General features: G+C 44.7%; 1 protein-coding gene and 1 long non-coding RNA gene across 3 annotated transcripts in view; one reads left to right on the plus strand and one right to left on the minus strand.

Moving 5' to 3' along the window:
- Positions 1-8,757: 8,757 nt before the first annotated feature.
- On the minus strand, positions 8,758-9,364 carry LOC103270562. The gene is made up of 2 exons (XR_504980.1): positions 9,071-9,364; positions 8,758-8,979 (listed from the first exon to the last, which is right to left on the minus strand). It is a non-coding gene; the product is annotated as an uncharacterized LOC103270562 (long non-coding RNA).
- Positions 9,365-9,447: 83 nt separating this feature from the next.
- The window catches only part of DCPS (decapping enzyme, scavenger), a 44,287-nt gene continuing 41,452 nt past the window's right edge, over positions 9,448-12,282 (plus strand). For both annotated transcript variants that reach the window (XM_008068086.1, XM_008068087.1), the window contains exons 1-2: positions 9,448-9,668; positions 11,192-11,366. In XM_008068086.1, coding sequence (XP_008066277.1) covers positions 9,468-9,668; positions 11,192-11,366 — 376 coding nt within the window. In that variant the 5' untranslated portion in view covers positions 9,448-9,467. The remainder of the gene's footprint in view (positions 9,669-11,191; positions 11,367-12,282) is intronic.

Genomic DNA, 12,282 nt, shown 5'->3' on the forward strand with positions numbered 1-12,282 from the left:
TAATTTTTTTATTTATTGTAGAGATGAGGTCTCGCCAAGTTGCCCAGGCAGGTCTCGAACCTGCGGGCTAAGGCAATTCACTCACCTCAGTCTCCCAAAGCGTGGGATTTCAGGCTGAGCCACCAAGCCCAGCTGTAAAGGATATTTTAACCTTCTGCACTTGAATGTCACCTTTGAGGAGACATTGGAAATATAGCAAACTACTTGGATGTCTCCTCTCAGGGGACATAAAGAGATTGTTGATAGCCAGCTCGGTTATCAACCGGGTGACAGTGAGACTCCAACTCAAAAAAAAGAAAAGAAATTGTTGGTGATTGATTATACATGACAAACTTACTTTGCCAGTGCAAATTTTTCAAAAATGTGTTTCCTTGAAATTTTCCATTCAAATTGCATGAAAAAGCAAATAAAGAGATGGAATGTATACTGAGATATATGTTTAAAAAAATCAGCTGGCATTACATAGAAAGAAAATGTGTGAAGTGCTTTCACAGTGGTGCAGACTGGACAATAAATTACATTTTATTTATTTATTTATTTGAGTTGGAGTCTGTGTTGCCCAGGCTGGAGTGCAGTGGCATACTCATGGCTACTGCAGCTTCGACCTGCTGGGCTCAGGCAATCCTTCTGCTTTAGCCTTCCAAGTAGCTAGAACTACAGGTGTGTCACCAACCCCGGGTAGTTCTTTTATTTATTGTAGAGATGAGGTCTTGCCAAATTATCCAGGTTGGTCCCAAAGCCCTGGGATCAGGCAATCCTCTAGCCTCAGCCTCCCAAGGTGCTGGGATTACAGGCATGAGTCATTGCACCTGGGAAATTAGATATTATTATTATTATTATTATTACTATTATTACTATTTTGAGTTGGAGTCTCACTCTGTCGCCCAGACTGGAGTGCAGTGGCCGCTCCCGGCCACCGCAGCCTCGACCTGCTGGGCTCCGGCGATCCTTCCACCTTAGCCTTCTGAGTAGCTGGAACTACAGGCGCGCACTACCACACCCAGCTCATTTTTGATTTATTGTAGAGATGAGGTCTCGCCTGCCCAGGTGGGTATCGAACCCGCGGGCTCAGGCAATCCACTCACCTCAGCCTCCCAAAGACACGGGATTACAGGCTGAGCCACCGAGCCCGGCTAAATTACATATTATTAATGTGGGAGGAAGAAAATGAGACTGCATTATCTGCTCAAACAGCAAAACGCCAGGGGGAAGACGTCAAACAAATTACTGTTGTACAACATGTATCAATGAACCTGCAACGCATGTTTGTGACCGTTTTACATTACTACACAGAAAAAGATAAGATATTAAATTTCAATTGTTTTGTCATATAAGTTCCTCAACATTTAAAATTCCATTATAAGTCAAATATTATTATGATAAGATAGTTGGTTCCAATGCAATACTATTTAATAGGAAGTGATTCATTTTTCATTATTTCATTAAAAAGTGCAGTTGAGCTGCTGGTAGGTGGTCTAAGAGATGTCTCTGAGTATAAAGGTTTAAAATTATATATTTTTAATATGTTACTGGTATAAAAGGTTGCAATTTATTTTATATATTGATCTAATATTAAGCAATATGCTGAATTATTTATTTTATGACTATAAATTTTGTTGATTTTTCTGTAAAGTCATAATTTGCAAGACAAACAAAAACTTTAGTTCCTTCTTTGTGTTTCTGTGATTCCTAGGACCTCCAGTAAAACGTTGAAAGTGACAAGAGCAGCCATCCTTGTCTCATTTCTTATTTTAAAGGGAACGCTTCAAATATTTTACCATTACATGTTTATTTTAACTTTGGGAGGCAGAGGAGAGGGAATTGCCTGAGCCCAGGGGTTCAAGATCAGTCTGGGTAACTTGGCGAGACCTCATCTCTACAATAAATCAAAAAATTAGACGGGAGGTGGTTGCATGTACCTGTAGTTCTAACTACTTGGAAGGCTGAGGTGGAAGAATCGCCTGAGTCCAGCAGGTCGAGGCTGTGGTGAACATAAGTGTGCCACTGCAATCCAGTCTGGGCAACAGAGTGAGACTCCAACTAAAAAAATAAAATGTTTATTATAGGTTTCTTGATGCATAATTTTAAACAGGTTAGAAATTTTCCTGCTGTTTCTAGTTGGCTAAGAGTTTTGCTAATCTTGAATGGGTTTTAAATTTAATCTATGGTGGGCATGGTGGCTCAAGCCTGAAATGCCAGCACTTTGGGTGACCGAAGCAAGAGGATTGCCTGAGTCCAGGGGTTTGAGACCAGTCTGGGTGACTTGGTGCCCCTCATCTCTACAATAAATCAAAAAAACTAGCTGAGTGTGGTGACGTGGCACCTGTAGTACCAGTTACTTGGAAGGCTGAGGCGGAAGGGTCGCCTGAGCCCAGTAGGTTGAGGCTGTGGTTGTGACATGCCACTGCACTCCAGCCTGGGCAACAGAGTGAGATGCCAACTAAAAATAAATAAATAAATAGGCCAGGCTCGGTGGCTCAGCCTGTAATCCCAGCACTTTGGAGGCCAAGGCACGAGGATTGCCTGAGTTCGTGGGTTCAAGACCAGCTTGGACAACTTGGCGAGGCCTCATCTCTACAATAAATAAAAAATTAGCTGGGCGTGGTAGCGTGCACCTGTAGTTCTGGGTACTTAGAAGCTGAGGCAGAAGGATCGCCGGAGTCCAGCAGGTCAATGCTGGGTATGGGCAATGCGTGAGACTCCAACTCTAAATAAATAAATAAATAAATTTAATCTAAATCTTCCACATTTACAGACATGATGTATTTTTTCCCTTTTAAATGATTATGCAAGGCTGGGCATGGTGGCTCACACCTATAATCCCAGCATCTTGGGAGGCCGAGGTTAAGAGGCTTGCCTGAGCCCATGGGTTTGAGACTAGTTTGGGCAACTTGGCGACACCTCATCTCTACGATAAATAAAAAAATTAGCCAGGTATGGTGGTGTGTGCCTATAGTTCCAGCTACTTGGAAGGTTGAAGTGGAAGGATCACCCAAGCCTGGCAGGTCAAGGCTGCGGTGGATGTGAGTGTGCCACTGCACTCCAGCCTGGGGTAGAGTGAGACTCTGACTGAAAAAAAGAAAAGAAAGGAAACTGTTAACAAACTGGAATTCTTTGATTGGTAAAAAAGGTGAGGCTGGGCACGGTGGCTCAAGCACGTAAACCTAACACATTGGGAGGACTAGGCAAAAGGATTGCCTGAGCCCAGAGATTTGACACCAGCCTGGGCAACTTGGTGAGACCTTGTTTCTAAAATGAAAAAAAAGTAACCCAGGCATGGTAGCGAGCACCTGTAGTTCCAGCTACTTGGAAGGCTGAGGTGGAAGATCACCTAATCCCAGCAGGTCGAGGCTGTGGTGGCTGTAAATATGTCACTGCACTCCAGCCTGGGTGACAGAGTGAGATTCCAACCCCAAAAAAGGGATCAGGGTAAATAAGGTGGTACATCATGGTCGAGTTCAGTTTATGCCAGAAATCTAAAGCTGTCTTAACATGAGAAAATCTGATTTCACTACATAACCATTTATTTATTTTATTTTATTTTATTTTTGAGTTGGAGTCTCACTCTGTCGCCCAGACTGGAGTGCAGTGGCACGCTTCCGGCCACCGCAGCCTCGTCCTGCTGGGGTCCGGCGATCCTTCCGCCTCAGCCTTCCGAGTAGTCGGAATTACAGGCACGCGCTACCACGCCCGGCTAATTTTTGATTTATTGTAGAGATGAGGTCTCGCCAAGTTGCCCATGCGGGTCTCGAACCCGCGGGCTCAGGCAATTCACTCACCTAGGCCTCCAAAAGGCACAGGATTACAAGCTGAGCCATGGATCCCGGCTCATAACCATTTATTTATTTTTATTTTTGAGTTGGAATCTCATTCTGTCACTCAGGCTGAAATGTAGTGGCACACTCATGGCCACTGCAGCTTTGACCTGCTGGGCTCAGTCAATCCTTCTGCCTCAGCCTTCCAAGTAGCTGGAACTACAGGCATGTGCCACCATGCCCGGCTAATTTTTTGATTTATTGTAGTGACAAGGTCTCACTATGTTCCCCAGGCTGGTCTTGAACCCCTGGGCTCAGGCAATTCTCTCACCTCGGCCTCCCAAAATGCTGGGATTACAGGCTGGAACCACTGTGCCCAGCTTAATTTCAATATCTTAAGCAGTTATAGATCTACTTAGATTTTCCATTTCTTCTGGAGTCAATCTCATATAGAAAAGCAATCAATAAAGACTACAAGACCAGTTCAAATATATTTCTGTTTGAGTTTTCTGGATCATGTATGAAATTATGAATCTGAAGTCTGCAAAAGAGCTCACCTGTAATTATAAAGTCTTTTTACTTTATTTTTAAGTCGGAGTCTCATTCTGTTACCCAGGTTGAAGTGCAGTGGCACTATCACAGCTACCACAGCCTCGACCTACTGGGCTCAGGTGATCCTTCTACCTCAGCCTTGTTTAAGTAGTTGAAACTACAGGTGTGCACCACTATGCCTGGCCAACTTTTTAATTTTTTTTTTTGAGTTGGAGTCTCACTCAGTCGCCCAGACTGGAGTGCAGTGGCTGCTCCCGGCAACCGCAGCCTCAACCTGCTGGGCTCCGGCGATCCTTCCACTTCAGCCTTCCAAGTAGCTGGAACTACAGGTGCACACTACCACACCTGGCTAATTTTTTGATTTATTGTAGAGATGAGGTCTCGCCAAGTTGCCCAGGCGGGTCTCGAACCCGCAGGCTCAGGCAATCCACTCACCTCAGCCACTTTTTAATTTTTATTGTAGAGACAAAGTCTAGCCAAGTTGTCCAGGTTGGTCTTAAATCCCCAGGCTCAGGCAATCCTCTCACTTCTGCCTCATAAAGTGCTGGGATTACAAGTGTGAGCCATCACACCCGGCTGTAGTTATGAATTTTCTTCGAGTTGGAGTCTATTGCCCAGGCTGAAGTACAGTGGCATGCTCACAGCCACTGCAGCCTCGACCTGCTGAGCTCAGGCACTCCTTCCACCTCAGCCAATCCTTCCACCTCAGCCTTCCAAGTGGCTGGAACCACAGGTGTGCACCACCACACCCAGCTAATTTTTGATTTATTGTAGAGATGAGTTCTTGCCAAGTTGCCCAGACTGGTTTCAGACCCTTGGGATCAGGCAATCCTCTCTCCTTGTCCCAAAGTAGTAGGATTACAGCCATGAGCCACCATGCCTGGCTTAAATATGAATTCTTGATTGTTTTCTTCTTCCCTCTGGAGAAAGGGGGGCAGATAAGTTACCCAATCATCATTTCTCCTTTTGTGGGGTAGTTCTTTTTCTTTTCTCTCTTTTTTTATTATAAAGATGTGGGGTATAATTCAGTGTTAGGTATACAAATGTTGATCATGCAGGTACCTTTGTTGATAAGTTCTTTGGTTTTTAAAAAAATAGTTGGCCCTCTTATTGAGGTAGTGGAACTTTAGAGATCTTAGCTCTATGGGTAGTTCTCTATTCTAACTCCTACTGACATAAACCCAGGACTTGTCTCCTGTCCTGTGAGTAATATCCTAGATTTCTTTCTTCCTTCCTTCCTTCCTTCCTTCCTTTCTTTGAGTCAGAGTCTCACTCTGTCGTTCAGGTGGAGTGCAGTGACATGCTCATGGCCACTGCAGCCTCGACCTGCTGGGCTCAGGCGATCCTTCTGCCTCAGCCTTCCAAGTAACTGGAACCATAGGCGTGTGCCACCACGCCCGGCTAATTTTTTGATTTATTGTAGAGACGAGGTCTCGCCACATTGCTTAGGCTGGTCTTGAACCCCTGAGCTCAGGCAATCCTCTCACCTCCCAAAGTGTTGGGATTGCAGGTGTGAGCCACCATGCCCGGCGATGTCCTAGATTTCTAAAGACCAGCAATCACCCGTAAGATAGCTCCCAAATTAAAATCTACTTACTACTATATAGATCAAACTCCCACATCATTTTTGGATCCTGAAATTTTATTTTCTTAAGAGCTCAGCAATGGAACTAAAAGGATATATATATATATTTTTTTGAGTTGGAGTCTTACTCTGTCGCCCAGACTGGAGTGCAGTGGCCGCTCCTGGCCACTGCAGCCTCGACTTGCTGGGCTCCGGTGATCCTTCCGCCTCAGCCTTCCGAGTAGCCGGAATTACAGGCATGCGCTACCACACCTGGCTGATTTTTTGATTTATTGTAGAGATGAAGTCTTGCTGCCCAGGCGGGTCGCAAACTCACAGGCTCAGGCAATCCACTCACCTCAGCTTCCCAAAGGCACGGGATTACAGGCTGAGCCACCGAGCCCGGCTAAAAGGATATTTTTAATTTTGCATCCAGAATGTTCAGGTGTTTTGTGGCCAACTTTTTTTTCAGTTTAGTCACAGTGCCTGAAATAGAAGTAGGAAGTGTCCAGTTCTTCTTTAGACTAAGAAAAGATTTGGGGGAAATCTTAAGATTATTCAAAACTAAAAGACTGAATGCTTATGGAATAGAGCTTTATAATAAATAATCTAATATAGCATTGTCCAGTAGAACTTTTTATATATTTAAAAAATAGGTTTATTTAACACACATATATATATACATTTTTTTTTTTTTAGAAATGTTTCCTATGTTGTCCAGACTGATCTTGAACTTCCGGCCTCAAGTGATCCTCCCATCTAGACCTCCTGAAGTGTTAGGATTATAGGCATGAGCTACCACACCTGATCTAGAACTTTCTGAGTCAATGAAAATGTGCTACATCTGTGCTAATATGGTAGTCACTAGTCACAAGTAGCTATGGAGCACAAGCAAAGTGGGTAGTGTAACTGAAGAACTGAAATAAAAATCTGAACTAGTTGTAATTATGTTGCCATAAAGGTTCCTTGCACTCTGTAGAGTGGTATTTCATAGGTCCTCTGGTGGCTGAGGCTTCCTATGAGCTCACCCTTTCCTTGAGCCAGGCTTTCTTTTCTTTTTGAGACAGTCTCATTCTGTTTTTGCCCAGGCTGGAGTGAAATGGCAAAATCCTAGCTCACTGCAACCTTGAACCCCTTGGAATTACTCCAAGTGAACTCCTGCCTCAGCCTCCCAGGTAGCTAGTACTATAGGTACAAGCCACTGTGGGAAGCTTTCTTAAGAGTGGAATTCTGATGCAGTGTGAAGAGGCAAGAATGACCCCTGGACTGACCAAAGTCTGTGCGCTGCTCCATCCATGGATCTAACACCTTTCCGCCTCCTCTGCCACCATACCCAAGAGAAAAGCTGAAGGTGGTGCTAAAGGAGATAAAGCCAAGGTGACAAACCCTAGAGAAGATCTGCAAGGTTGTCTGTTAAACCTGCTCCTCCAAAGCCAGAGCCCAAGCCTAAGAAGGACCTGGCTAAGAAGGGAGAGAAGGTACTCGAAGGGAAAAACTGATGCTAGCAAGGAAGGAATAGCCCTGCAGGAAACGGATATGCCGAAAGACCAGACACAGAAAGCTGCAGGTGCTGGAGATGTCAAGTGAAGTGTGTGCGCATTTTTGACAACTGTGTACTTCTGGTGACTGTCCAGTCTGAAATACTGTTTTTTATCAAGTTTTATAAAAATGCAGAATTTTGTTTTACTTTTTTTAAAAATCGATGTTGTTAGCACACAGAACACTTCATTGTTTTTTGGGAAAGGTGCACATGTCCCTAATAGAATGTCTCTGAAGCTGGATTGATGCGGGGAAAACACCTTTCCCTCCTAGTTTTCAGAGACTGCCTCTTGGCTTCCAGAAAGAGGGATTCCCTGATGTTGAAACCCACAGCCACCTTGGTACAAATGCCTTGTGGTGTGAAAAAACAAATTCATTTTGTATGTCTTCTTCTCCCTTTCTGACTTCAGCATAGACTTAACTCCCTTAAACCCATCTGTTGGGACCCGACCCCCAATAACTGATTACCAGTATGTCAGTGATGCCACCAATATGGTGTCCCTCAAAAGAGTAGCAGTTGCATTTATAGATTGTGGATCTTCAGATAAATTCTACCATTTTATTTCCTGAAAGTCAGGGTCGGTTTGTGAAAAGTTGTTAAACATGCTAAATGTGAAATGTCAACCCTCACTCAAAACTTTCCCTGTTCAAAGCATCAAATGAAGACTTCACTGGGTCTTATAGTGGCTTTCTTATTTTGGTAGTCCATAAAGAAGGGAGTTTGAAAGTCGTTGTATACTGCTAACGACTGTCTGCCCATGTCCTGCCTGAAACACCATGACTGTGTATGAAAAGTATCTTTAATAAAGCTGGACACAGTTTGGTTTGGAAAAAAAAAGTGGGATTACAATTATGTCCACATTTATGGATTTGCCACTAATGAATACATTACAATTTACTTTCACACTTCTCTCTTTTGCTCATTATATTCTGGCCCCATGGGCCATTCCTGTTTCTAAAAAATGTCAAACCCATTACCGCTTTAGGGTCTTTGATATCTGATATTTATGTACTCTGCTTGGTCTCTTCACATGCCTTGTTCCTTCTCATTATTCTAGTCTCAGCTCAAATGTCACCTTCTGAGAGCTGTCCACGATCACCTTATCTAAAGGACACCTATCCCCAAGTTCTATCACACTGCCCAGTTTTATTCTATTAAAAGCACTTAGTCATTATCTAAAACAGGTTTGTTTGGACAAATAGTCTCAAAACACTGGCTAAAATAATGTATGGCTGACTAAAACTTAATGTATCAAATCTTGACAAAATTTGTATCTGTCAATAACACCAACGAAAAACGAGCCAGCCAGAAATAAATACATTAAAAGAATATAGCAAAAGCGGAACTTACGAGTAAAAAATTTTATGGTCCCCTCAAAAGAAACCCTGATATATGAATCATATTGCAAATCACATCCCCGGCTGGCATGGCAGAAATACAGGCAAACTGAATACACAGGAGGAAGCCCAGAAAACGCTGATGGAAATGGGACCTCAGGCCGTGTTCGATCACCGTTCTTTTCAGTTAAAAGTGCTCAGTCTACAAAGAATTGATAACGATGGAAATTTCTGCAAAGTAACAATGAAAAATGGGAGAAAAATGGAAATGATTTAAGTCTTCGCTATTAAAAAAATCGCCCAAAGAACAAAATGGGCTCACACTTGCCAGTCAACGTTGGGACAACTGTGATCAAAACGTCAGTATCCAAATACGGTATCCAGCGTTCACAGGGTCCAGAGGCGTCTTCAGTTCCCGCCCCAGATGTAAGATCTCTCTTTACTGCCCCGCTTTAGGAACTCTCGACCTTCTTTCCCCTTCTCTCGGGGCCGGCCAGCACTACGAGGGCGCCAAGACCAGTCACTTGTATTATAAACGCTCCTTCGGACCGGCCAGGGGGCTCAGCTCCCCGAGCAAGGTCCACACACAGCCAGCAAGAACGGGATCTGACGCGGAGAATGCCGGGAGTTGAAGTCGCAAACCCCGCGCGTCGCGAGACTCAGCAACGAGGGCGGAGCCGGGACCTGGGCACGCAGGCGCACACCTCCTCCCGGGCAGCATGGCGGACGCGGCGCCTCAGCCCATCAAGAGAAAGCGTGATGCGGCCGCAGAGGAGGCGGAGGTCCCCGGCACAGAGGAAAAGGAAGCAGGCGTTGGGAATGGCACCTCTGCCCCTGTCCGCTTTCCGTTCTCTGGCTTTAGAGTGCAAAAAGTGCTGAGGGAGTCTGCGCGGGACAAAATTATTTTCCTGCACGGGAAGGTACCACCGGCAACCCCGGGGTGGGGACGCGGGAAGGAGTGAACCAATCATCGCCTTGGAGGCGGATTTTTTTCGGGTCTCGGCCGGAAAATACCAATCACATTACGCCGGGGAGGCGTAGGGCACCGCTGGAATGCGTGGAGGTGGGTGGAAGGGGAGAGGCGACAAGATTACCCATGGAATTAAGGGAATTAACAAATTTCAGTGTAATTTTTCTCATATCTCCGTCGCTGTAAATATCTGCTAATACTTGTAGAGTGTATTGCATATTATAGACCACATGTTAATTTCCCCTAGCCATTCATTATCATTCATTAAATGTATAAAGGGGCTAAGAACCCAGTAAATGTTGGATGTCTTGCTTATCCCTGTCCCTGGAAAGGACATAGAGACTGTAGGAGATGTAATCCCTGCTTTACTTATCTTCAACCCTAAAAGGAGACAATGTATTAAATTGTTGATTCATTTCTACATATGCACTTCAATGTTTGCCAGGCACTGAACTCGATGGTGAGGATGTGGAGATGAGAGTTATCACTGATCATTAGGACTGCAGAGTGTCTCTGGGGAGATAGATATAGCTGACTCTAATACCTTGTTGCTCAGCTCTCTGATAGGGGCTGAGGAGAGATGGAGACCATTCCAGGAACTTGTGAGGACGCCTAACCAGGGCAGATGTGGAATTTCCCCAGACCTACTAGCAGGAATTCTCATCTTTGGGAGGACCGTGAACGCCCGGGCATGGGCTCCCTCTGTGTCTGTTTTTTACAAGGTTTTTTTTTTTTGATTTTCTCAGCCCCACCTGTCTTCAGTGTGCAGCACCTACTGAAGATGTTAGCCATGAGAGCGTTTGAGCTAGGAGGCTAGTTGGGAGACCCAGTTTCTAGTTTCCGTTTTAACAATATTCATGTGACTTTGGGCAAGTCACTTAATCTCTCAAGATCTCAGTTTTTCATCTCTTCTTCTAAAATGGGGAGAATTACTCAAGCCTGTAATACCAGTACTTTGGGAGACCGAGGTGAGAGGATTGCCTGAGCTCAGGGATTCAAGACCAGCCTGAGCAACTTGATGAGATCTCACCTCTACAATAAATCAGAAAATAAGCTAGACGTGGTAGTGCGCGCCTGTAGTTCCAGCTACTTGGAACGCTGAGGCAGAAGGATCACCTGAGCCCAGCAGGTCGAGGCTGCGGTGGCCATGAGCATGCCACTGCACTCTAGCCTGGGCAACAGAGTAAGACTCCAACTCAAAATAAAATAAAATGGGGAGAATTTGACAGAGGTTTTGTAAGCCTAAAAATAGAAGACAGCTGAGACGCTTTGCATTTTTGGAAGAAAGGTACAAGAGCTGCCACAAGGATTTGGGTTGAGATTCCTTCTCTGGGAGAAGAAATGTGAGTGCCATTGGTTAGACTTCCCCAGAGGGAGGACTTCAGGAAAGGAATTCCCAAATACGGAAATTTAAAAAGGTCCTGAGAACTTCTGTCTTTGCTTTCTACACCTCACGTGTGGCTCTGCCCACAGGTGAATGAGACCTCTGGGGATGGAAATGGAGAGGATGCCGTTGTGATCCTGGAGAAGACACCATTTCAGGTGGAACAGGTGGCCCAGCTCCTGATAGGCAGCCCTGAGCTCCAGCTGCAGTTCTCCAATGATATCTATAGCACCTATCACCTGTTTCCTCCGAGGCAACTAAGTGGTGAGCAAGGATGGCTGAGGCATCTGTATGCGGGGAGAATGGGATGGTGGGAAATTAGGGGGTATAGTGACTAGACCCTTCATACTTGATTTGCATATTCTACTATAATAGTTTTCAATGAAGGAGTGGGGGAGTTTCCCCTTAAGGGACATTTGGCAATCCGAAGACATTTTTGTTGTCACAACTGGGGATGGATGGGGAAAGGGGAGTGCTCCTGACATCTAGTGGGTAGAGGCTTGTAATGCTGCTAAACACCCAGCAATACACAGGACATGCCTGCACATCAATGTAATGTCAGTAGCGCTGAGGTTGAGAAACTCTGCTCTGGTGTAGTTTTGGGGAGAGAGTGTAATTCATGGGATAGAATAATAGATTCATCAAATAGAATGATAATAATTGTCAATATTTATTCAATCCTTAACTGTTGTGCTAGCTGCCATTCCAAGTATTCTACATGTGTTAAATACATTTAATCCTCAAAACAGCCCTATTGCGAGAAGACCTTATAAGTGAGGAAACTGAAATTTTGAAAGTTAAGTATCTTCTCTAAAGTTACTCAGCCAGTGGGTGGCAGGAACACTAAGGTCCTTCTGTAGACTGGAGTCTCGCTCACCACACGCATATGTAGATCAACCAGTGTGCTAGGTGCTACAAAGATCAGTCACTGGAAGTGACTGATTGGGGAGACACATAGTGTGATCGAGGAGGATGAACTTGAGAAGGGCAGGAACTTATGGGTTAAAAGGCAGAGATTTGTTTTTGATTGCCAGCATTTTAAAATGTATTAAAAAGAAAAAGAAGCCAGGCTCGGTGTCTCAGCCTGTAATCCCGCGCTTTGGGAGGCCGAGGTGAGTGAATTGCCTGAGCCTGCGGGTTCGAGACCCGCCTGGGCAACTTGGCAAAACCTCATCTCTAC

This window comes from Carlito syrichta, unplaced genomic scaffold (assembly GCF_000164805.1).
Source record: "Carlito syrichta isolate Samal-C Ts95f unplaced genomic scaffold, Tarsius_syrichta-2.0.1 Scaffold309859, whole genome shotgun sequence".
Lineage (NCBI taxonomy): Eukaryota > Metazoa > Chordata > Mammalia > Primates > Tarsiidae > Carlito > Carlito syrichta.